This window comes from Lytechinus pictus, chromosome 3 (genome assembly GCF_037042905.1).
Source record: "Lytechinus pictus isolate F3 Inbred chromosome 3, Lp3.0, whole genome shotgun sequence".
Classification (NCBI taxonomy): Eukaryota; Metazoa; Echinodermata; class Echinoidea; order Temnopleuroida; family Toxopneustidae; genus Lytechinus; species Lytechinus pictus.
The window spans coordinates 20,387,052-20,414,939 of record NC_087247.1 but is presented as its reverse complement, the minus strand read 5'-3'; the positions used below and the strand labels follow the sequence as shown (position 1 = coordinate 20,414,939).

General features: G+C 34.9%; 1 protein-coding gene across 1 annotated transcript in view; it reads left to right on the top strand.

Annotated features, from left to right (window-relative positions):
• LOC129255804 (uncharacterized) overlaps positions 1 to 13,242 on the top strand; it is a 94,131-nt gene extending 80,889 nt beyond the window's left edge. Inside the window, exons 3-7 of the mRNA XM_064095921.1 lie at positions 1,881 to 1,916; positions 2,263 to 2,298; positions 2,795 to 2,847; positions 8,693 to 8,824; positions 11,285 to 13,242. Of these exons, the coding sequence (XP_063951991.1) occupies positions 1,881 to 1,916; positions 2,263 to 2,298; positions 2,795 to 2,847; positions 8,693 to 8,824; positions 11,285 to 11,329 (302 nt within the window). The 3' untranslated portion in view covers positions 11,330 to 13,242. The remainder of the gene's footprint in view (positions 1 to 1,880; positions 1,917 to 2,262; positions 2,299 to 2,794; positions 2,848 to 8,692; positions 8,825 to 11,284) is intronic.
• Positions 13,243 to 27,888: the final 14,646 nt, after the last annotated feature.

Genomic DNA, 27,888 nt, shown 5'->3' with positions numbered 1-27,888 from the left:
AACGACATTTTACACACGCAGAACAGAACTAAAATAGCAATCTTTCATCTTAGAGGAAGAAGAAGAAATAAGACGGAGAGCGGCATGAGAGACGAAGGGAGTCTTTATCATCGAACACTCACACATTAGCTGGTAAAATCGCTACAGATCATCAGTGTAATAAAAGAAGGACTTTTCTTTTGAAAGGGGTATCGAATTTTATTTGAAGTAAAAAAAATGCTTTAAGATGGGAATTTCCAGAAAGAGCCTGACTTTGGTGATCTCCGCGATAACCTTTCCTTACCAATTCTCCCTGTATCGTGTGAATGAGAGAAACATTTAAAATAACGGGAACAGTGTACAGAGGGTTATATTTCATTAGAAATATCGCGCTAGCATTTAAGCATAGAAAATCTGTATGTTCAAATACTAAACCGATTCGAAGAAAATAGATATTATGCCTATATCGCATGTTCTGTACAACTGAAAAAAGATCCTACAGACTTCATTTCTATTACATAGAAAAGAGCCTGTAAGATATACAATGTTTCAAAATGTGTGCCAGATTATATTGGTAAATGGAGAAAAACCAGAAATCATAGAAATCATAGACATTTTGTGATTATATCACAAATCGTATGATACCATTCATTCATTTTTTGATAAATGAAGTGATTTTTTCTCGTTTAGTATTATACCTCCCTAAGCCAAATCTTTTTACTATCCCTCTCCTTACCGTTTCAATATTGTATTTATGATTTTAAATAATCTTTGCCTCCCCCCGTCTATCTTATGTATTTGATAATCTTTCCCATTTCTCTTATCTCCATCTATCTGCACTCCAATTTCTTAGCCTTCTCTCATAGCCTTTTTTTCTCATCCATACATACGTCTCCTATATATTGCCACCTTCCGCCGCTAGGGACCAACAGATAGAACCCTTTTAAGGCTGAACTTGAAGCGCGCGCCCTTTCTCACCTCGCTTCTTGTTTGGCGTTTAAGTGTGTCATCTTGCACACGACTGTCTTCCCTTTTAACAGAAAAGTAGAATGACGTGTGCACCGATATCAATTTCTTCTGAAGACAAATGTCTCCTTTATAGTTATTTCTATAAGAAAAAGGTATCATTACCTTGGAAAAACACCTGCCATTACTTGACTTCCATTTAGAGCCCAGAAAATCCATGCGATCCCCATGTCACTTGTTCTTACTATATGAAATGTATCTTTATTCTATAGAGTAAAACGTCTAGGACAGTGATAAAACATGATCAAACAGTAGTCCTGTTCAATTAACCCAAATATAACCTATACTTAAGCATGTGGCGAACCGTTTTCTCATTTAATCTCATTTCCTGATATCGAGAACTGCATTTTCTTAATATTTTCTCTTCATAACCGGGAATATGAATGAATGAAGAAACGGCTTTCCATTCGTACGTCGATTTACCATCGCTAAAAATCATGTGTCATGAAGTAGTTACAAACGACTTTACGAACGACTAGTGATCCTTTTTTGAGACAATGACATACACGTACTTCAATATTCGTTAGTGTCGATTAAGTTCCTTTGTAGTCATTGGTCGTTAAATCGCTCGTAACTTACGAACACTTTTATTTGAAACACCCACCAGGTGTGACAACACTTTAAGTTGCAATGCTCCAACAGAACACGTCATATAGTCAATATGTGAACAACACTTGGGCCCAATAATTAGGTTTGGAAGATTACAAAGGAACTCCCTGATTGGTTCGTGTTCCAAACTTACTCAATTCCTACCAAGTAGGCCTATTTGTTTCAGGATGTCTTTGCTCATTTTTCCACGTATGATAAATCCAAACAGAAAAAAAATAGAAATGAAAATAACCAACATCTGTTTTTATCTTCCTTATGTATTTCAGATTCCACAGCGTGTAAATGCAGAACGGGAAATCAGAGTAAGTCATATGATCATTATTTCTCTGGCTTTCCGGAATGATATTGCTTAAATATGAAGTTGATTTCATTCAAACTGTCGTGAATGTCACCACTTTTATAGTGGAAATTTAGAATTCTTTCTATTACAAGTTGATAAAAGAAATATGGGGGGAAAAGAATAAAAAAAACACCTGCTTTACCAGAATTCTAGTGGGGAAAATCAAATTTAGTTACATTATTGTGTACGCAGAATACGTTTACTTAAAGAAATAGATTGCATATTAAGTTAACGATGTGTTCAATGTGACAAATTATCATTTTCACCATATTAAAAATTTCATTGTGGTTTGGACCTCTTATTTACAGAATGTTGGACAAAATGCGCCCGAATCTACCAAAGCAGTAAGTATTATTCACCGTTTGGGGTATGATTTCACACACTACACAGAGAGAAAGTTCCCGAGCATTTTAGTATTTGAGCTGGAAAATAATAGAAAGCTTAAAACAATTGTCGAAAAGCTTTCCTAAAGGTAAAAGTGTAGTAAACCAAATCTCTCAATAAGGTCAGAGATACGGCTTTACAAAATGTGTTATAACCACTTACTGAGCACATGGGTGTTGTCATTTTTTATTGATTTCGTGCAAATCGTTAATGGTTTCTTATTTTTTCGTTGTTCTCCGATCCATTGTCAGGGAGGTTATGTGATCAAAGTAAAGTTGCTATATCAGGCAAGAATTAGCACAATGTTTTTAAAGAATGAGGTCAAAAAGTAACCACAGAATTATCATCTAAAATGGACAAGAGGAAACACTAGATCATATTTATTATACCCATACTGATGCAAAAAGATCATGTTTTATATCTAATCACAAAAATTTTAATAATTTTACGTACCAGAAAGACGAGCTGAAAGTCCAAGATCCGAGCAAATACTACCAGATATACTGAAGGTAAGAGAATCATTTATACAACAATATTACGTTTATAGTTTGTCTTCATGTTACTGATGTAAATTATGTGGTTATGAAATCCTTTTATTGCTGTTATTTTTATTTATTTTTTACGTACTTGTCATGAAGAAATACTGATTGAGCAAACAGTTCTTCTTTTCGGTCTGCGTGGGGATAGGTTTAAGTGAATGTGTGGGAAGTAAAAACTTGTCTGTCGCTTAACTAAGACACATAAGATCATTTTCAAAGATAAAGGTGTCGTTAATGGGCAATTGAAACGGTTTGGTTACAAGTAATGGCGTTTCCACTTTCAATCTGCGCTCTCCCGTAAGATGAAGGATGTGCGATGAACTATATTGGCGTTAAGTGTCAGAAAAACCACGGGATCGCTTTGTGTTTTCACCGTCATTCAGATTCCACGCCAACAGAAAGTAAATTGGATAAATAGATAATATTAAAACAACACTGGAAATTTGACTTTTTTATAAGTTTGTAACACTTATTTCACAAAAATCAAAGTAACTTGTTCCATCATCTGCCTCTTTTAATCTTCATCAAGAAAGAAACGATGTCCACATGCAAGTGGACAGATTTAATATATATACATATATATATGTGTGTATATGTATATATATATACATATATATATGTGTATATAAATATACATATATATGTATATATATATATATATATAGCTGCTAGCTAAAGCAATGATGGCCAAACTTGAATAACGTAAAACAAAAATTAACAACACGAGTGGTAAAAGCAAATAAAATATTTTTGTGTGTGTATTCAATGTAATTTGTGGATCATTTCCAAATTTCTTTTTTTTCTCTCAAATCGTGTAAAAAATTGTTTGATTCATCATGAAAAACTTAAAATGATCATTGCAAATTTACTATAATTTGTTTTGATGAAGATTCTCTTTCTCATCAAGTATACAAAAATGGAAATAATTTATATTTATGATGAAATACCAAAGACGTAATGATCGTTTGACATTATTGGCCCCTTCTTCTATTATAAAAAAAAAATGAAAAGAAAACTCTAAAAATGACATCATTTTCACCCATTACCTTTGATTTTCATCATTTTACCAGTAGTATAATCAAATATGGGTTTATTACTTAAGTGCCTATAAAATTTTATTTATCGGAAACGTATTTTGGCTTTTATTTTATTACTTTTCGCCCATATCAAATAGTAGTACCTTTGAGTGAAGATTTATCATTTAATTGTGTGAAAGGATGAAAAAGGTTGTTCAAATATCGATATTCTTGACACTGCAATTCAGTGAATATATGGTCCTGCTGAAATAGGTTACTCCCAAAAAGCCCGTTCCACTTCGATCTCAAATTGTAACATTGTACCCACTTCTGATATATGGCAATATCATGTGGTGCGCACAGTCAAGAGATCATGCTTACCAAGTAAATGTAGAAAACAGTGCTGATTGACAGTGGAACCATACATGGCGATACTGAAATATGTGTAAGAAAAGGGTGGCAGTGGGGACAATCCGTTGATAATGAATGGAGATATAGATTCAACTCTACGGTGGAGTGATTTGCTAAGAGTGCGACGGCCCTAGTGGTGCCTATGCATGGATGAAGGGGGTCACATCCCCTCTGAATGAAAAGATAATATTTCGAAGCAGATCTTGGGGGAGAGACATTATACTACCCATGCTCCCGTAAGATAATATAGATCATTTCTGACAGGGAGCATGTAATGATTTACTTTTATATTTGAATTTGTGAAATATCTGAGGCCAGTCGACAAAAGGGTTGTTTGATTGTACCGTTTTTGTTTTTTTCCCTTGTTATGTAATGTAATTTGTATGGACAAGTTTTTTCATGTATAATGTCTTTGTCTATGTGTCACGGTGCACTCATCACAAGCTCTGCTTCCTGAGTTACTACCACCACTGTATTGTAACCATTATAAATGTATTAACGCTTTTCTCTTTGGAAATAAATGTTGAATAGAACTATTGAACCGTAACAAATAGCACACCCCGCAATAAATCATCCATTAAAAAAACAAAATCATTACAGTTAGCTTCCAAACATTCCACCTTTGCGAAAAAAAATCAAGTGACGATCATAATGATAACAATTATCATTAATATGATTATCATGATTTTTGTTAACATCATTGTTATTCTTATCATAAGCATTTCTTTTTTTTAATTTGGCATGTTCAAACATTATAAATACAAAAGAAAGACAGACATATTACATTTCATGGCAACTCTAAGAAAACCTGGCTGCCTGTGATAGAGAGAGCAAATTTAATCGTTTTAACATGTTTAACCTCCTTCCCGACTTGAATATTCTGAGAATCGGTTACATATATATATAACTGTCAATACAAACTCAAATAAAAACATATATACAGTATATATGAGAATATGAGAAAATGTAGAAGTCCGTAGAAATTGTGATTTGAATTACGCAGAAATTATAATACATTTAAACTTTTTTTATCAAGACCATAAAAAAGACTTGAGCTACATGTATATCAGTACATCGCAGGAAACTAGACCGCCCCCACCCCTCCTTTAATATAAGTTTCGCACTGTGCGGATTTTTATTTCGTCCCATGATCATGCATCCACCGTTGTGACAATGAATTCAGATTTGGTTCTATCATGTACAATTTGTCACATATAAAGCACATTTCCACGCTGTGTACCTTTATCCTCTGATAACATATGCATTGTTTATTTATAAAATAGGACTTAACCATGCATCATGTGCCTTCTCCACTCATTAGCTTTTAAAGAATCCTACCAGTGAAAACATGAGCAAAAAGACAGATAAGATGAAAGTAATATTTGGTAGAGTATCATGAAACGAACAAAAATCTAGCAGGCGAGTTTATAATGATCATCCCCTGGCCCCCCCCCCCCTCTTTAATCCCATCTTCTCAATGGGTTAGCATGCTTACGCACGGAATGACTTCATTCTTCTCACACACCGAAGGGCTAGGCCTACATGAAGGTGATGCGATAATGAAGATTCATTGATTGAAATTTAAGATGCCTACACATCAAAATAATGTGCAAACTTGGTGATTCTCTTCTAAGTTTACTTTACCAGTTAAAATGTACAATGTAATAAATGTTGAGAAATCAATGTTATGGTCTGCGACGGATGCTGAATATAATGCTATAAACTGTTGATCAAGGGGTGCCCGACAGGTATATTTTAATGCAGACACATATCTTGGTTTAATGAATCGGTCTAATATTTTGCGCCTCTACTGTCTACCTATTTGGAAAAGTCTGAAAATTATAATTCTTGAATACAATTAAAATCAACGCATTGGATTGATAATTACACTGCAAGAGGCAGATCTAGTTGTTATTCAACCATTCCTCTCGTCAATGATAATCTATCATCAATGAAATTGCTTTGAATATATTAGTATCTATTATTATTTGTCTATACTTGTTCACAATAGTTAAACGTGTCTAATACTTTGGGGAAAAAACTCTTTATAATATGAACTGGGGTCTTGTTTAAAATTCTATTATTGTACATAATTGTTCTGTTCTCTATGTCTAAGTGTGTTTACCGCTACATTCTTTATCCGTTAATTCTCTGTGAAAATTGTAATTTTACATTTTAGAACATTTAGCGCCTTTATTTACTTTAGACATGTTCTTATTAAAAGGGTAATTTGAACAAGTATCTAGTGGTTACATAGTACTAAAAGCTAAAAACAAACATATTTCCTGAATTTTCACCACATGCAATCCATTAGAAATGGTTATTACCAATAAACTGAAATTATCGTCCAAAAGTCACAAAAACACACATTTTTATTCCATACCATCCACACAGTAAGAGTAAGGACAACATATTCATTATGATTATAATAAACTGCAGGAGCGAGAAACATTTCGGAGATTTACCTAAACTTAAGACATTTTAACAAAAAACTTACTTAACGTGGCCGTAACCATAAAATGAATGTTTAAGCATTGTGATTGATTGCAGCATGGCAGATTGTTCAATATATTATATTATTCCTAATCTCTAAGTAGTAGTGCCTTTATATAGAAAATTTGTATTGATTCTCAATGGACAACTCCCCCACATCGACGGTTTTCATGCCTTGAATAACGTTTGGTGTTTCAAGAGATTTCATCTGGGCACATCTTCATGTCTCACTATTGAGTATATAACTTCGCTACGTTCTTATGAATGTAAATGGGACTCGGCAAACACCAGGTCAAAACGCATCCATTTATATATTTCTTGACAGGAGATGCCATCGATATTTTTACCTACATGCAGAAAACTCTAAGTGCAATTAGCATTAACCTCCTTTGCGGGGTAATTCGTTGACCTTGAACATCGTATGGACCTAAAAGAAATGTAGAATTCATACACACACGCACAAACACACAGAATATGTTTAATGTAATATATATATATATATATATATATATATATATATATGTATGTATATGCCTATATGTATATATATATATATAGATATATATATATATATATAATGTATATATATATATACATATATATATGTGTGTGTGTGAGGGTGGGTGTTTGTGTGAGTGTGCGTGTGTGAGGGTGGGTGGGTGTGCGTGTCTGTGTATGCGACGAACAAACTTATCTAGATGAAAATGAGGACACGCACACGAACTTCACATTCAAAGTGAGGACGAACAGTACACCCAGGATATCCTCTGTACGAATTCCCAAATTATATGGTCTTGTCCAAAGGGGTAAACTTATTTTTTTTAAACTCGATTCGAAATGGTATAACATGTCTGATTAAATTTCACAATGATTCTCGATGTACGAGAACCATAGTGACACAAAAGTGCTAGGTGGCATACTTATTTTTCTGTAAAACATGTCATCGATTTCCACAATAAACGTTGATATGTGTGGGTATTTTAAAGGTGGGTGTGTGAATGGGTTCATATGGACAAGTGTGCCTACTAGTATGTGTCCGGATCATTGATATCTGAATATCGTTATATTTTCTTTTAACTTATATTTCATGTCTGTGATTATATTTTCATTGTATTTGGGGAGATCATTGTCTAGTGGATATTTAGGACCTACAAAAGTACTAACTATTTTGTTTCAAAAAAATCCGAATTCATGGTTAACAAAAGTTCATTTAAGAGGTTCGTCCTCACACTTACCTTCAATGATATACGTGCTTTATACATTATCACCCTTCATTTCTTCAATTAATTGGATATAAGTCTTGACCATACGCATTAATTTTTTGTCAAAATATTTTCAGAAAAACTGGCAGTCCTGGCTATAACGTACAGTCAGTGGTGAAAATTTCCCCATAATTAATTAGAGCTTTGAAAGATATAAATATATAGTCTACTTTTCGTAAAGTGGTAATATGTTTCATTTCTCGAGAAACACTCAACAATGTTTGTCATGTCTAAGGGCTGTGTACATTCTGATCGTTATAGAGAAACTGACACCCGCTAATTGACTTTTTGTATTTTGGCCAAGTGCATGTTAAGTTGAAACATTTAGTTGAAAAAAATAGTGGAAAATTACACCACGTGGTGTGTCTAGAATCAGCCACTCAGCTAATCATGTTTATGGACTTCAAAATTTAAGAAATCACAATTTAAAGCTTTGTACATAATAAGAGTTGAAGTGGACTAAATTGTCCATATTTTATGAAGACAAAAAAAAAGATAATTCGGGAGATGCATAATTAACTCAATTTAAACCAAAAATGTATTACGCATATAATAATTGCACAATGATTCGTATTGTTCATTCTGTATTGAATAACGTGTTCATTGACATCTTTTTTCATTATCATTTTATAGCAATCTTCGGAGATTGATGATATAATATACGAGGACATTTTGGACAACAATCAAAGGAATTCAGCTGATTCCCCAAATCTGGAGGAACTTTTGGACAGTTTACCGTTCCCCTGGAGGAGAAACATATACAGAGTAAGTAATAATTTGAGCAACTTAGGTTGCATCACCTATAGCAGCAGAAAATAATTTTAAACCTCTAATGCAAACTTGAGCATTTTGAGGGTGAAATTGATTTGTTCGTTCACTGCAAAAACTAGGGTGTTGATTTAACACCAGCCCGGAATTATGTCCACATCAGAGAAGTGTTAAACAACACCAGTTTGGTTTTGGTCTTACACCAGATAAGTGTTTATACAACACCAATTAGTATTAAAACAGCATCGGTTCGATTCCAAACTGGTGCTGTTTCAATACTTCTCTGGTGTGGACATATATAGATTCCGGGCTGGTGGTAAATCAACATCGGAGTTTTCCGGTTTCAAATGGACCCACAATAACCCCCCCCCCCCCTTAAAATAGAGAGAGAACAAGAATGAAAAATCTGAAAATTAAAATTATCCCTTTTTTACTCTTCATGAGCAATCAATACATAATTGATAAAATGATTCGTAAAAATATAATTTGAGTCAATCAATGAGTACGTGAGCAAATAGCTAAAGGGATTATTAGATGAATACTATTAAATGAATAATATCTAAATATGGAAACTCGGAAAGCATTTGCATGTGGTGGAATAGATTGTACATACTTGCTTAAAACTTCCTGTGAAACCCTTAGAGAACGACTGTCATGGTCATGGTATATGTTAAAGCTTTGAACAGTCGAAGCATATCGAAACATCTTCCTGACAAATCACAAGCAAATAAAAACGATTTTACGTCACTTCCTGTCGTGAGCTAAGAAAATGGTACAAGTACCATTACACGACTGTATACCGTCACAATGATCACTGTTCGGTCGAGTATTTGTGTTTTCGATGTTTCCTTCTATTACCAAAATAACCAGGGTGGCAGGTAACTGATGGAGACTTTTCTCTATGTCCATCCTAAAATCTCAGAGGCTGATGTGACAAGACGATTGATTATTATAGGTCTATATCTATCAGGTTATGCGTAAAAACCGGTTGCACTACACATGGTATGATGGATTTGGTATCTGGGCATTAATTCTAGACCTTTCTCATACACTTGGAATTTGATATGACAATTTGTATTCTTTTGGGAGGACTGATATTTGTGTAGGTGATGTGGTTTTATAAATTCGACCGCATGAAGTATTTTCAATGAATATGATTAACAAGAGTAAACGATGAAAATGTTCATACTTCGTTAAGTAACTGAAAGGGCAAATATCCGAACCAAATCAAAACATATTGGTAATACACAGGATCATAATGAAAAAATGGGAGTATAAACAAACTTGAAGGTGTGTCAAATGTGTGCCGTCAAGCATTTTTCTGGAATTTATCAGTTGAAAAGATGCATTACGATGCAAATGAATTTATATAAAACTAACATTGTTATTAATGCAACTTCCCTGGTTTAAAAAAATGATTCCAGAAAGAAAGGTTATTGAGTACTGCATCTAAATAGAATAGCACATAATAGAACCTTATCCAAGGTGATAGAAATGGACGCCAAAGGCTGTAAACTGACACCATTCATTTTCAACACATTTACTCAAATCATGTTTGCTATGGCTTTTTTAAAGTGATGTATTAAAGACAAACATAAATGACTCTACGGAAAACAAAACTGGTTGCATTAACGTGAACTGATCTGGTTCCGGGGTGAAAAGGTTTGATGCATAACAATGTTTTACTTAAAATCTGTGAATCACTAAAATATAATCATTCATGACAGAGATTAATTCCTAATCAAATTTTCCACTTTTCCTTGCATCAATGCTTAGTGTCTGTCAACTGAATTAAGTTGTATATTCTGTCGAGGATAGTTAAGAGGGCATTTGTCAAAAGTTCCCCATACATGCGTGAATGCTTTATCAATCATTTACAGATTGTGTGCTATCTGGCGGTGAATTGTGAACTAGGGTGCTATCACCCAGACAAGGATGCGTGGTTTCATTAGCTATTTCACTCACATAAAAGTGGGATAGTTCACTTTCTTATTTCTTCCGACGTGAGTGTATACATGGCGTCTATAATCAACACGATAATCGATGATCTTATCTACCTGTGGATTAAGTGGAGTGGATGTTGGAAAGTGTTACGGATTCTCAAATGACCCGGCATGACAAAATGAGTTCAGGCAAATCAAAAGTTTAAACTTCAAACGATTTAAGCAATGAAAATGCAAATGTTTCAATAATCATGAGGAAATAAAACTATATGGTATTTCAAGTTTGATATCCTTCACAGGCACGTTATGCATCTACAATCAAACCCACACAATTCACAAACATGTAATATCTTTATTACTTTTCTTTATGCATTATGTTTTACCTTTAATGAGACCATTAACCACACTAAGCTGAGTGTCGTTGTCATTAATTTATTTATTATTCAAACAATATTTTAGAATTGTCTTTCTCGCATGCAATGCCCCCTTTTCATTTGTTTGTCTCTTATTGCAGTTGATCCAGAAGGCAGAGATGGCGGAGCTTGAAAACTTCTTATAGTTACAATGCTATAACTCTATCTTTGTAAGGTATCTTGCCAGTTCTATGGGGATTCATCAAAGAAACAACGTGAAAATAAACCTTGGAATCCTATTTAAAAGTTGGATTGGGAGCAAGAAATACAGTCACCGACAAAATGACAGAGAAAGACATCGACCATGCTAGAAAGCATGCAAAACCTTCATTTGTTTTACTCTTTTCGGTTGTCTTTCAAAAAAAAAAGGAACGGAAAACTCTATTTATATCAGTCATTTTTAATTTACGTTAGAAAAAAATATGTTCTATGTAATATTACATGTATCCCACTGTCAAATACTATAAAACTGTAGGCAGATTTTACGGGAGACACCTCAAGATTGTACGGACATTTTTTTTTTAATCAGAGTGATATAGAAGAGGGCATGGTCTAATAATATTTTGAGATAATGCTCTGTGATAAAAGAGAATATCGAAAAGCCAGATGCATCTAACGACTGAGATTATTAGCTTTTCATTTAGGTGCTATCAAGCTGCCAGCATCATTATATCTTTATCTCGTTAGCATCATCGTATATCTAATTTATTAATCCATTAATTTTTACTGCGCCGTGTCAGCTTATCCAAACCCACTTGCACAGATGGCGTAAACTGCGATAAAGACTATGTCTATTGTTCTGCAATTTGTCATTTATTATTAACAACAGAATCCCATCTTACATCTTTCCAATTATTTTATCCCCAAAGTCGATGAGAGCAAACTATATCTCCCGTTTGTGCACCTTTGAACAATGAATTACATTGAATTATTTTCATATAACCATACTCTCTTGGAAGGTTTAGGTCACTCTAATTCATGCATATAAATGTTGGTACTTTTGGGATATTTTAAAAAACTTTGGTTGAGTTCTTCAGCTTAAGAGATTTCAAAAGAACTGGAACTCAAAGTCATTTTTATTATTTCCCAAAGGTTTTATTTGGGAAGGTTGTGTTATCTGTGTTCTTTTCCTATACTATTCTTCACAAATATCTGAGCAATTATTAAAGCTAAAAATATTTACAAGAAAAATTATCATTATTTGCTTTACGTAATTTACATTATGTATATTTGCGACGGCTCCAAATCAACTAAAGAATATATTAATGTGTCTTAATTCATGTAACAATGTAGTAATACTTATTGCAGTATGGGGTCATAATAAGAACTAGGATTTCCAAAAGCTCATCACATGTGATGTTACTTCCTAAATATACTCTGACTTTGAAGTGATGAAAATTGGAATACGGAAACCAAAACTAAAGAGTAAAGGAAAAGTCTTGCACCAAATGTAAATGATGAAATTCAATGTAAAAAAAAAATGATTCCCTTTTATACAAGTCATAACCTAAATTTAATGAAAAATTTATGTATAATTTCAAAATAATAAATTGCTCGGTGCCGTGCTGATAATCCAACATTATTATATCAAGATTAGGAAAATAAACACCAAAGAAACGTGTCAAAATCATAATATGGCCCGTATTTTCTGCAAAAGCGTAGAAGGTCCCCAGTATCAAAGGAATTGATTACTAATGCATTTTATTGGTATGCCAAAGAAATATCCAGATGTGTTCATATCAAATAATATTTCCAGATTCCATATTCTTTCCCTTCTTTCCATGCCAATTGTGATAGGAGGAAAAAAATTAACAAGGATACATTGTGTTAGGTATGTTCGGTTGTTATGTTTGCCGAGTAAATGTCCAATATCATTTTTATTACAACAGCTACTTATAATTTTCATTTGTTTTTTAGATTGATTGGGAGAATAACCTCAGTTCCCATTATGTAAAATCGTTAGTTAAACTTATTTGTTTGATTGTATCAATTACAAAAATGTCCTTGCTAAGTACTAACTGACCATTAAAGCATTGTGACGTGAAAGAATAAAATGTAATATATATTTTGTGAGCCTATTATATTTTGTTAGCGATATCTCAAAATAATAATAATAATAATATGTTGAATGCATAGCTTGCAGAAAAGAAGTTGTCACAAGATTAGATTAGCATACACAATGTGGACTTTCACAATTGTTTTAGTACTTATTCTTAGAGTGAATTGTAATTGTAAGATAAGTTGTAATATACTGTATATTGGGGAAATATATTTTTCTCTGCTCCTAATATTTAATATGAATTCTATTATTAAAAGTATATTTTTAAAATTTACCAACCATGCAAACGACGCGCATCATTACCCCTTTAAATAATTTTGTGAGTGGAGTCTTATTCAAAACACTGGGGGAGGGAACAAAATAAGGAAATTGATATGTGTTTAACGGTTCCAAGACATTTGCTCCAGTGATAATTGCTCCACTCTAAATTTCACACACTAATCGAATGGCCAACTTAAACTCTGGGTTTAGCACTATACCCTGCCCTACATCCTAGACAAAATTAAGCCCGGAGCATTTGTCGCAGGGGAAAATGTCGTGTCACCGCATTTAACCTTTAAATGAGACTTCATGTAGTGGATCTACAAATTAGTAAAGATGATATTCAAAATTACCTCTGACCATCCCATTTATTCATATTCAATTCTTACTAAGAAATTAACTTTTAATGATAAGAATGTTTGACATACTAATATTTAGACTTAGCTTCATTTGAAAATGTATTGTGATAGATTTACAGTTTATATTATCCAGTAATTGATTCGATATTTTTTTTTCGAGTACAAGGTATGAATTAATAAAGGAACACTTTGACATAATCCCATTGGTATCAATCCAGCCATTTTACTACTCAAATACGAGAAAATAAACTCATATTCAATTTAAAAAATAAATGAAACCTTTCTGGCATAAGTGTTTGATAATTAATTCAATTAATATACACAACTCTAGCAGACCGATTTGGCTAAATAGATTTCAACAAATTAATCTTACATGGTGTATATCATGTATCAATTTGCAAATCAAGTATTAGCAGATGCTCTCATGCAATTAATCCCATAGACTCGTTCAATCCTTTTTAAGAATTTCCGTATTCAAGAGATGAAAATACAAACTGAGAAGACATCTTGGAAAATTTTAGTCCGTCATCGAAAACTCCTGAAAATTTACATGGAACTACAATATTATATCAAAAAGATCAAATGAAAAATAAATAAGTTTGTATCATCGGCAAACACACCCCATGCTCTTTTTGTCAGCATATTATGAAAGTCATGTCAACCACGTCTGCACATATCTCGTTTCAATTTCCTTTTATGAGCTTATCGAACTTGAAACTTATGCGATGACTTCATTTTTTTTTTCAATTGCAATTCATTATTTTTTGATGTAGATAAAGACATCATGAAAATATACTCGACCGTAATAACTTTCAGAAAACTTCCAACTAAGTCTTTAATCGATACGGTACTTTTGCTAACCATTAAAGTAAGGACTGTCATCTGAAAAGGATAAGACAAACAACTGAACAAGTTAAGAGACAGAATTAGGGTCATGGTTTCTTTACCAAAAACTATTTTTTTGTGAATATACATGTATGTACGTATATATACAAATGTATTGTAATAATAACGTAGCATCTCGAAGCCATAATTGTCTATCTAATGCGTACAAATTGTTGAATCTTTGTCTCCATGTTGGTTTTATCTGTCAATACAATACTTCATTCAGAAAGGAGCTAGACGCTTTTGTGCTTCGTAGGGTGAGATACCAGTCGTTATTCTCCTTAAAGTGCCTTACACGTTCAGTGCTAAATTACAGAGAATCAAAGATAAAACAACAGAAGTGCATGCTTTGAAACATTGGAGAAGACTAAATTCATATTCTCTCTCCATCACACGAGCTCACATATATATTTTATGAGGAGATATAAATATATTGCGTTTTAGTGTCTCACAATCTTTATTTTGAATTCAGGGGGACTGTTATCTCTATCTATATCATATCAATGTATTGTATATTATAAAGTGCAAAGGGTTGTACATTTTAATCTCCAATATATATATATATAAAATCTGCTAGAGTAGAGCTGGCTGAGCGTAGGGTGTTTTAGAGGATCTTGTAAAATCACGTTCATCGTGAATACTTGATTTTTTTTCTCTTTCCTTTCTTTTTCTACATCTTTCACCTAGATGTAAATCATTGGCTTCGATTCTAATTAAATGATCAGTTTATCAGTAATTGCAATTCAAGAACACTTTTGCATTTTGTATCGCTTGTGCTGTGTGAGTTGCGAGTTTATGTATTGACGTCATCAAAATGTCGCCGTAGTGTTGTAACATAAAATCTAAAATATAATTTGGATATAATTATTGTTGTCATGGTGCAAGTGTATCCGTTTCAATAGGTGTGATTCTTTAAAAAACAAATAATAAAATAAACCGTGACAACTCGAAATGATTGCCTCTGTCGTCTGCATTTTTGTAATATCCAGTCGTATCAGTATATTTTGAAGGCATTACATTTCTAGGAAATCTTCCAGGATTGATCGTCATCCTTCCAATATACCCTTTATTTAGATTTCATCTTATCCCCTCCCCCTCACTATATTATATTTCTCTCTCCATCTCCCCCTCTCCATTCATCTATTTCATTCTTTTCAGTATTTCATTCTATTTCCCTCTCTTCCCTCAGCGCGCGCACACCCTCACACACATAATTCCTGGGGAGCGTTTAGATCTTGTCGGACGTTTTATCCGACAAGTACCATTTTATCCCACAGGTCTTAGCCAATCAGAATCAAGGAAAGATGTCAGATCTGACAACTTATCGGACGAAAATGTTGATGAAACGCTCCCCTGAACACTTGATAACGTGTTTAAAGGTTAAGTCCACCCCATAAAAATGTTGATTTGGATCAATAGAGAAAAATTCAACAAGCATACACTGAAAATTTCATCAAAATGAGATGTAAAATTGAAAAAAAGTTATGATAAATTTTAAAGTTTCGTTTAATTTTCACAAAACAGTTATATGCAAATGAAAGAGTCGATGATGCCACTCACTATTTTTTGTCATTGTTTGAATTTTACAATATTTCAATTTTTACAGATTTGACTGAACCATGAAATGGTAAAACAATGGTAATTCCACATGTTCAAGGAGTTATAAACTTTTGTTTCACAGGAAGGAGTAAATCAGTATTTTTCATAAAATAAAATACAAAAGAAATAGTGATTGAGTGACTCCATCAGTCCCCTCATTTGCCTACAGAACAGGATATGCATATAACTGTTTTGTGAAATTAACCGAAACTTATTAAAAAGTCCTCTTTTTTACATTTTTGATGAAATTTTCAGTGTTATGCTTCATTTTTGTTGGATTTTTCTTTTTTTTATTCAAATCAACTTTTTGTCGGGGTGGACTTGTCATTTAACGATGATTCCATAACAATATCACACAACCACCCAATCGCGTACACTCGCTTTCATACACTTACCTTTAGTCTAGCTGAAGCATCTCTAAGAAAGCCATCGGCCGTTCCTTTTCAGTTCCAGTCGTTCTTTAATCCTCATAGTGCTCCGTCAAATAACTGTATAAAACGTTTATTAATTATCATAAACTAAATGGATTATTGATTTATTCGAAATGCCTCAGCCAGAGGCGTCGATCGGGGGGGGGGGGGCAAGGAGGGTGATCACCCCACCAATGAAATTATTGGGGCGGCAAACATCGTTTTGCCCCCCCCCCCCAAAAAAAAAAAAAATAATAATAATAATAATAATAATAATAATTCCGTAAGTGCAAAAATCAAATGAAATTGTAATGTTACACAAAAATCAGCTACTAGTAATAAACCAAACACATTATAAAATTTAGTTTTTAAATCTATAAATCTAAAAACTAAATTTTATTCATTTACGCAGGAATCTAATACAGACATAGAATTCTTCTCTGCGAAAGAATAAACAAGAAAATGACTTTTGACTTTCATAATAAAAGAAATGTATTTAGAATGCCCAGAATCCAGGTCGCATTATATATATATATATATATATATATATATATATATATATATATAATATTTGTGTGTGTGAGGGTGTGTGTCTGAGTTTGTTTGTTTTGTGCGATCGAGCGCCTTTGTAATGTTGATTTATGACTCATGATTTTGCCCCCCCCCCCCTTGAAAAACGGATCGACGCCCCTGGCTTCAGCTATTACCATGATTACAAATCCAATAATACATTACACATCTTGTCCCAAAAATCTGCTGGTCATCCTTGATCCAAACGATTTTTTTATTAGGAGAATAAAGAGGGAACGGTTTACTTAATTAGTGCTTCCGGCAACCACATATGGTGGGTGTAATAAGCATGAATATATACAACTTATGAGATCTTACATGAATAATACAATCAACCCTTTGACATTTTTCCTTTCTACCGGTAATAATTATGAAGCTACAAAAGACCCGGGGGGCAACGCATAGTGGGTATGTGCCGCGGAGGGGACCCCCATTTTTACACTCAAATTTCAGTTCCAAGGCATAGCATTTTTGTCTTATTGTGAAAAAGAACAAAGCATAAATCTTGTATTAACCTCCTCAATTTCTCCAGATATAAATTCAAATTATCATCTCAGTACGTTAAACCTAGTCTGCAAGCACAGACTCATATTTGACACAATAAAGTGAAGACTACTGAAACGCCAAATACTCTGTGTCAATCCAGCCACTGTGTAGTACATAGAGAATCTAGTCTCACTACTTCAGACTAATTATGCACTATGCGAATTGCGAAAACCAAGGGCTGTGCCTGCAGACTACATTAACCCAGGAGGTTTTAGGAAGTCCTGAGCCGGATTACTTTCCTTTGACCCAAAGCCGCCAATAGTTAGTTATGCGCTAGTATCTGTAAAAAGCTGGAAAAGGAAAGGGCACGGATCCATGGGCGGGGGTGTGGGCGGAAACCCCGTGAAATTGGAAAAGAGAATGGCGCACCATTAGTGCGCGGGGATTTGTGTGATTTGTTTTATTTTTCACCTGTGCCTGTAGAACGCTATGAAATGAAAGGGTCATCAATGTGTTGAATGCGTTTCACAAATGAACTCAAACTTCTATAATTTCATAGACCTCCTACTTTAAACTGCAATTATAAACACAAATACATGGAAACACGCATAAGCAAAGTACCTTAGATCCACTTGCTCACTGCAACCATCCTGTCTGTGGGGAATCTACAGGTAGGACCATGGTATGCCAATGCAGTTTTGGTCATTTGAAATGAGGCTTGAATTTCAATAATTTTATAAAATTAAGAGGTTCTACAGGCTAGCGTTCAAACTCACTTGACACTCCGTTTTGTTGACGATCAGCCATGCATTAAAAGCTTTTGTTAACCATGCGATAGCTTCTGTGGGTAACCGGCGAAAACGCGTTTATTTAATGAAATTATGTAAATACAAGCATGTTTCGAGGGAACATAACTTTTTTACTTCTTGACCATTTTTTGTGATTGAGGTATCAAATAAAAGAGCAGATATTGAACTTTTTAGGCATGTGATTTTCTTTTTGAAATTCAGATACCCCCCGCCAAATGAGATTTTGGTATCCTTTCTTCAAATTGCTTTTGCTCACTCATGCGTCAATGGGGAATAATCTAAGTAATATCAGATGAAAGTGGAGATTCTAAGCCAGGGGTTCTCAATAGGTGGCGCGCGCGCCACTTGTGGCGCACCGAGCCTTGCGGAGTGGCGCTTGGGAGCCGGTATAAAAGATAAAGGAAAAATAAGGGAGAAAAAATGTATCTACCAGTAACCTGGCAATAAGGTTTTTGTGATCATTTTAATACAAAGAGAAAACAAAAACTCTTTACTTGACACTTAATTGCTAATTGATTTCCTCAAATTTTGTCCAATTTAGCACTCGATAACCCCTATTATGGAGGATCGATGGTGTTCTCCTTTTTATTTATTCTATGCTGTACAAAGTTTTTGTGCCGCACAAGTGATTTGAAAACCCCGTTTGTAGGATTTCTATTTCAACGGCGAGAAATTTTGCATTTCCAGAGTATACGTTTTGGTTAAGAGTTAAACATCAAATGACATGATATTCAAAGAACATCCTGATCATAAAAGATTATGAATTTGGGACATAACAAGCAGAAACTTTGTTTCCGAAGCCGATTAAAATCCGATGTTGTAAAAGTGAAATAAATGTATGCTCAGATGCATTGTCTGCCGTGATTGCCTGCATGCACTCTTGCTTAACATGAACTGAATGAATGATACTGCACGTGAGTTATAGAGAGAGAGGGGCAGTTGGGGCGTTAGTGCAGTGCAACGCCTAATTTTCAGCCCTTGCAAAATCGGGGAACGTAGCTTCAACCACTGGCGTACAGATGGGGGTGGCGATTGGGGGGCCCAAGTGTTTCATGGCCAAGAAAAAAAAAGGAGAAAGGGAAAGAAAAGGAAAGGGAAAGAGTGGAATATTGTATTATTTTCTTAATATTATGTCAAAATATAGATATTTGTATTGCAAAGTTCAATATTTTTGCTTCAGCTGCCATATCTAGCCCCCTCATTTTTTTTTTACTCATTACGCCACTTGCTTCAGCCAATATATCTGGGGCAGAACAGTCTGAACTAGTGGTATCATTGGTATGTTGTGAAAAAGTCACTGGTCATTTTTCTTTTAATATTGATATTGTTTAGTTTGTTGGCATTTGTATTTCTTCTGTTGATATTAATTAGAGCCCCTCTGGGCAATATAAAAGGCCTCATATTCCAAAACGTCTGGGGGCTCTGCCCCCTCGACCCCCCACCAGGGACCTCTGAACCCCCTCCGCTGATACATTGCTGGTTTGCGCAATGGACAGTGGAGCATTACAGATTCTCAACATGAAATGTGGCGCTTCAAAAAAAGTAATTGAGAATGGCTGTTCTAAGCTTTACATTGGTAGGTCATTTGTCTATTGTATTTGTGATTAAGTTATGATAAATCATCGCTTAATCTCGGTTTCGTTTTTTCTGGGACGCACTGTATAGTATATACAGCCAAATTTATTTTCTTGCAATGACTTGGAGAGGAAAGTAGGCTTTGCTCTATCAGCTACATATAAAATGTTGGCAAATCGAAGCTTATTCCCTTCAAAATGTTCAAGGGGCTGTAGAATTTACCCCATCAATTTTCGGTATTTGACTATTTGTTGAAAAGTCACCATTTTGGAGCCCCAATTGAAGAAAAAAGGCGTCTCTGCCACTTTTATTGCCTTGAAACCACTTAGAGAGGAAAGAACAGGCTTTGCTCTATCAGCTAATTATTGCCTTAATCTCGGTTTCGTTTTTTCTGGGACGCACTGTATAGTATATACAGCCAAATTTATTTTCTTGCAATGACTTGGAGAGGAAAGTAGGCTTTGCTCTATCAGCTACATATAAAATGTTGGCAAATCGAAGCTTATTCCCTTCAAAATGTTCAGGGGGCTGTAGAATTTACCCCATCAATTTTCGGTATTTGACTATTTGTTGAAAAGTCACCATTTCGGAGCCCCGATTGAAGAAAAAAGGCGTCTCTGCCACTTTTATTGCCTTGAAACCACTTAGAGAGGAAAGAACAGGCTTTGCTCTATCAGCTACCTATAAAGAAGTGCTGGCACATTGAAGCTTGCCCATCTGGGCGGCTGTCAAATCACCCGACCTCTTTTGCATTATTGCCTAATTATTGCCTAATTATTTGAAAATTCACCATTTTTTAGCCCCCATTGTTGCAATATGCACTTCTGCTGTATAAAACACCCAATTTCATTTCCTTGAAACCAATTGAAAAGGAAAGAGTAGGTTCCCCTCTTTCAGCTGTATATAACATATTGCTGCCATATCGAAGCCTGACCCACTTGAGGGGAATATAGATAATACCCCACTTTTTTAACGATTTTTGCCAATTCATTTGAAAACTCGCCACTTTTTGGAGCCCCCATTGAGGCAAAAAAGGTGTTTCTGGTATATAGTAAAGCCACTTCTTTATATGTAGCTGATAAAGGAAAGTCAACTCTTTCCTCTCCAAGTAGTTTCAAGGCGGTAATAGTGGCAGAACTATATATCAGAACCGCCTTTTTGCCTCAATGGGGGCTCCAAAATGGTGACTTTTCCAATAAATAAGCATAATGAAAAAGGGGTGGGGGTGAATTCGACAGCCTCCTGGAGGGGGTAGGCTTTTATTTGCCAGCACTTCTTTATATCTGGCTGATAAAGCAAAGCCTATTCTTTTCTCTCCAAGTGGTTTCAAGGGTGAAAAAAGGCAGAACCATCATCAGAAATGACTTTTTGCCTCAATGGGGGCTCCAAAATGGTAATTTTTTTTTCAATAAATAGGCAATAATGAAAAAGGGATGGGGTGATTTCGAAAGCCTCCTGGAGGGGGTAGGCTTTTATTTGCCAGCACTTCTTTTTATGTGGCTGATAAAGCAAAGCCTATTCCTTTCTCTCCAAGTGGTTTCAAGGGTGAAAAAAGGCAGAACCATCATCAGAAATGACTTTTTGCCTCAATGGGGGCTCCAAAATGGTGATTTTTTTTTCAATAAATAGGCAATAATGAAAAAGGGATGGGGTGATTTCGACAGCCTCCTGGAGGGGGTAGGCTTTTATTGGCCAGCACTTCTTTATATGTGGCTGATAAAGCAAACCTATTCTTTCCTCCCTAAGTGGTTTCAAGGCAGTGAAAGTGGCAGAACTATATATCAGAAACGCCCTTTTGCCTCAATAGGGGCTCCAAAATGGTGAATTTCAAGGGGGGGATTTCGACAATCCCCTGAAGGGAGTAGGATTTTATTTGCCAGCTCATCTCTCTATGTAACTGATAGAGCAAAGCCTATTCTTTCCTCTCCAGGTGGTTTCAAGGTAGTAAATAAGGCAGAATTATAATCAGAACCGCTTTTTTGCCTCATTGGGGGCTTCAAAATGGGGAATTTTTCAATAAATGGGCAATAATGCAAAAGGGATGGGGTAATTTCGACAGACTATCGGAGGGGGTAGGCTTTTATTTGCCAGCACTTCTTTATATGTGGCTGATAAAGCAAACCATAATCTTTCCTCCCTAAGTGATTTCAAGGCAGTAAAAGCGGCAGAACTATATATCAGAAACGCCTTTTTGCCTACATGGGGGCTCCAAAATGGGGAATTTTCCAATAATTAGGCAATAATGCAGAAGAGATGGGGTGATTTCAACAGCCTCCCGAAGGGGGTAGGCTTTTATTTGCCAGCACTTCTTTATATGTGGCTGATAAAGCAAACCTATTCTTTCCTCCCTAAGTGGTTTCAAGGCAGTGAAAGTGGCAGAACTATTTATCAGAAACGCCCTTTTGCCTAAATGGGGGCTTCAAAATGGTGAATTTTTCAATAAATATGCAAGAATTCAAAAGGGATGGGGTGATTTCAACAGCATCCCGGAGGGGGTAGGCTTTTATTTGCCAGTACTTGTTTATATGTAGCTGATAGAGCAAAGCCTACTCTTTCCTCTCCAAGTCGTTGCTAGAAAATGAAATTGGCTGTACGATATAGAAGAAACGCCCTTTTGTCTCAATGGGTGATTCGAAATGGTGTAATTTCCAATGAATAAGCAATATACATGATATATAGGGGGAGGGGTTGACTTAGACAGCCCCTTGGAGGGGTAGGTTTTGATGTGCCAGCGCTTCTTAATAATATGTAGCTGATAGAGCAAAGCCTACGCTTTCCTCTCCAAGTAATTGCAAGAAAATAAAATTGGCTATGTGATATATAGTAGAAATGCCCTTATGCCTCAATGGGTGACACAAAATGGTGAAATATCCAATAAATCGGTAATATACATGATATAGGTGGGGTTGACTTAAACAGCCCCTGAGAGGGCTAGGGTTCGATGTGCCAGCGCTTATTATGTAGCTGGTAGAACAAACCCTACTCTTTCCTCTCTAAGTGGTTTCAAATCAATAAAATGGGGTGTATAACAAAGCACAAACGCTTTCTGGCCTCAATGTTGTGTCCAAAATTGTGAATTTTCAAATAAATTGGCAATATTAAGCAAATCCCCCCCCCCCCCGAGAGGGGTAGGCTTCGATGCGCCACTTCTTTGGATGTAGCTGGTAGAACAAAGTCTACTGTTTCTTCTCCAAGTAGTTTCAAAGCAATCAAAGTGGATGTAGTGTATATAGCAGATATGCCTGTTGCCTCAATGGGTGCTCAAAAAACAGTATTTTTTCCAACAAATAGGCAATATACAACATGATATAGACAAGGGCAGGGGTGACTTCGACACCCCCACCCCCATGAGAGGGTCAGACCTTGATGTGCTAACATTTGTTTTATGTAGCTGATAGAGAAAAGCCTACTCTTAACTATCCAAGTGGTTAAAAAGCGGAGATAATTGCATTAAATTTTTAACTATGCATTATACATACATGTATTATACATGTTATACGTATATTAGTCTACAGGAATGATACAGAGTTGGAATTTCATCCACATAATAATAGTATATCAATAAAGTTTTCTGGAACATTTCAATGTAATTGATCCATTTTCCTTAGAATTATGTAAAATAATGTATTTGCAAAGTTTTTAATTTTTGGGAAAAAATGGCAAAAAATGCAGTTTTCTACTTAAAATCTCAGCCAAATGACCTACTTATCCCCTCTAAATAGTACCAACTTGTAGGAAATTTATTTGTCTTTCATATGACACTAATTTTGTGGCAATGGAATGTTTATGTCAAAATCTTTGTACGAAAATTCAATTTGGCGGCCATTTTGAAAAAAGCGCCCTCACGGGTTAATTTTCAGGATACAGCCTGGTTACCTCATATATTCATATTCAGCGTAAAAAACTGGTCTAGCAGCATTAAATGAAAATTTCTCCTTTTCCGTGTGGCACCTTGCTCAATTAAAATAAGAGCTCCTTTCTACACCAGCCTCTCCGACAATTTATTTCATTCACGTACCATGCATTCGTGTGCCGTGACCTACGTACAATGCATAACAACAGCAATCGACATCGTCTCGATTATTGCAGCGCAATGTGTAGGCTACAGTGAATCCCCAGTCAATCATCATAGTTATCATGAAATAGGCCTATACATCATCACTGCATCACTTGTGACATTGCATCTTTACATACCTCATTTCTGTCATCTTGAGTAGGCATATATAGTGTTCATCCGTACTGCACAAGGATGAAGGATGCCTCCATATTTATCAAATTTCATTCTCTGGAAATCAAAAAAGAGCGCCATTCCTTATAGCAAATTAGGTATACCACGTAGATGGCGCTAAACATAATCTAAATAAATCCTCGCAATCATTAGGTTTAGATAAATTAACTGAAGCGATTATCACACACACTCCAGAAGCTTTAAAGTACAATCTATCGGTTGAGTTGGCAAAATATTTTACGTAGCAATGTTGAATTTATAGGCTTATTATGTCAATATGACGATATATTTTGTCTTTCCAAGCTAGTCGACTTAATGCCCTATCATAGCATATCATAGCATAGCATATTATTGTATTTATTTGTTTAAAAAACAGGGAAACCCATTCAACAATGTGTTGGTCTCCCATGGGGCCCTGTGACAATGTACATAGCATAACATAACAGTTATAACAATTAATTTACAAAGCAACATCATAAGAGAGGCATAAATAAATTAGTTAGTACATGTGAAGGAAATAAGGTAACATACAATTAACAATAAAAGTACAATGATTTAAAAAGCAGATGACGTGAAAGTAATAAGACGTGAATTGTTACAATTACAATTAGCCAAAATCTGTAAAATTAAGAAAGTAAGCTGAAGTTGTGAGTCGAACAAAAAATATCAAAATAGAGAGCCAAATGTTAATTATGTAAGTGAATGAGGTACAGCTTGAAAAGAAGAATGCTTATGGATCATGATTAGATAATGCTAAATGCTTCTTCAAATTCAATTTAAATGATGCTAGGCTAATTTGAGATCTTATTTCAGTTGGTAGGTTGTTATATAAGGAAGGGCCGTCATAGCATAATGCGTTTTTACGGTATCATGTGCGACATTTAGGGAGTACTAGGTCGCCTCTTGCTGATTGTCGGATGTTAATTTGGTGAAATTCACCAAATTGGAGAAAAAACTTGCCAAAGTAGTCAGCAGATAAGTTGTGAATGTATTTATACATGAAGACACATCTGAAATATTTGACACGTTGATTAAATGGTAACCATTTTAACTCCGTAAACATATCTTGAGAAGGAGTGTACATGTTGCAATTTAGAATAAGTCTCGCAGCCTGTTTTTTTTTTAAGTTTAATGATTTTGTTGGTCTGCGTTTTTGAACGGTTTCCCCAAATCTCGCAGCAATAGTCCATTTGCGATTGGATTAAACAATTATATAATAATTTCATAGTGTCATTGTCTACAAATGGACGGATTCTTTTTATCATTGCCAGACCCGCAAATACTTTTTTCCAAACAGAGTTAACATGATCATTCCACATAAGGTTCTGGTCAATAACTACTCCGAGACATTTTATACTGGAGCAATGCTCTATCTCTGTCCCATCATAGGTTAAAGGTTATAGGTCTTGCCAAGTCGACATACTTTGAATTGCCAGATTGGCTTATAAAAAGCAAATGTCAAAGTGGCGAGATACATTATTTCACCATGCAAACTTAAAGCAGGAAAGTAGGAGGTTAGAAAAGCCTTACTGCGACGACACAAGGTATGTTCCCAAGTCGACTTTAAAAAGTTGTAAATCAACCTGGAAATATGCCTATCTCGTCATGTTGACATAGCACTTATGGGGGTCGACTTGGCGAGATACCATGACGACATATGACTTTTTGTTTGTCGACTTGGCAAGATCACGTATCTCACCATGTTATTAAGTCGGATTAAATATTTCGCCATAATTATCGTCTAAGCGTCCGTTACACTTATATTTGAAGAGTTTAGTTGCAAAAGGGGTTAGGTCCACTTTGGACCATTTCGAGAAAAACCATGTTTTTTATTCTCACTTATTGCAATTTTCTTATGAGAAACTAAATTGTCATGATGTCCTACCCTATCATGTGAACATAAAATTGTGTATAAAAGAAATTTACCTGTCTTCAATTTTTTCTATATATCTTTAAAAAAATTATCATTGTGGACCTAACCCCTTTTGCAACTAAACTGAAATTAATCCAATCTCTTTTTATTAAAAAAGCTTCTTTTTTTTTCTTTGCCACTTTCATTCACGTTTTCATTTGAATTGCAAATTTTCTTTGGTATCATCGGAGTGACTAAAAATTAAGAGGTTTTGAGATAGAAAACAAAAAAAAATTATGAGAAATAGACCTAACCCCTTTTGACAAATGACTTCCTGAGAAGAGTTTTGTTGCAAAAGGGGTTAGGTCCACTCCAAGAAAATCTTTTTTAATTCTCCCATACTGCAATATTCTTATGCGAAACTGAATTTCCATGATACCCTACCGTGAGAACATAAAATTGGGTATAAAAGAAATCTACCTGTCTTCATATTTTTTATGATATTCTTTTCCAAAAAATATCTGTGTGGACCTAACCCCTTTTGAAAAAAAAGTGATTTTTCTTTGCCATTTTACTTCACTTTTTAATAGGAATTTCAACTTTTCTTTGGTATCATCTTATAGAGCTACTAAAAGTCTATACATTGAGACATAAAAATCAAATTTGATGAAAAATGGACCTAACCCCTTTTGCAAGTGAGCTCTTCATTTCATACTCACATTTTATTTTATGTTTTGATAAGATGTTGTGATTAACTTCATAATAAATTTTCCAAACAATAACGCAATGGTCATTTATCATGCTTTGATCAAACTCTAATTGCGATTTTAGGTTTAAGGTTTTTCTGCAAAAGCTTTGTGAAAATTCTTCGAGAAAGGTGGATTGTGAAAGTGCGATCAAATAGCATCATTTCAAATTAAAATGGGAAAGCAATTCAATACCTTGGAGAAATTAAGCGCTATACTTGTTTATCCCGGAATATCTTCAAGGTATAATGTTGGTGAATTCTGGAAGTTCTTAATTCCATGAGGGCAACTTGCAGATTGATCGAGATGATACTAAATGTCAACAGACATGTCAACAGTGCAATAACAAATGAACTATTTAAAACGAATATATTTTATTAGGAAAATCATTTAAGTTATATTTGTCTCTTTTTTTGCCTGAGAAAATTACGTAAAATTATGAAATTTCATCATAAGCAATCTTCCAAAAATGTTTCCCCATAAGGACGTTCCACATGTATGTCTTTGCTCATCTTGGCTGCTCATTTTCAATAATGTCGCAGGTTAGTTTTACGTAACGGAGTGGTCAGATGTATCTGCTTCATGCATTGTACACGTTGTAGTTGGACATCTGATATTCTAGAATATGAAGCCCATCAACACAAACGAGTAGGATCACAACTTTTTTTTTTTTGGGGGGGGGGGTATGATGAAAAAGGCATGGATTTTTTTAAGTGCTGGGGTGTGATATTGCATTCCTTTATATCTAAGAACATGTGTGAGGTGGTTTTTTTTTAAACCTAAGATATCCTATCACTCATACATGTACCATATGTTTCTAATCTTTAGAGGTCTTTTTTCGCACTTCTTTCGTCGCACGAAAGGCC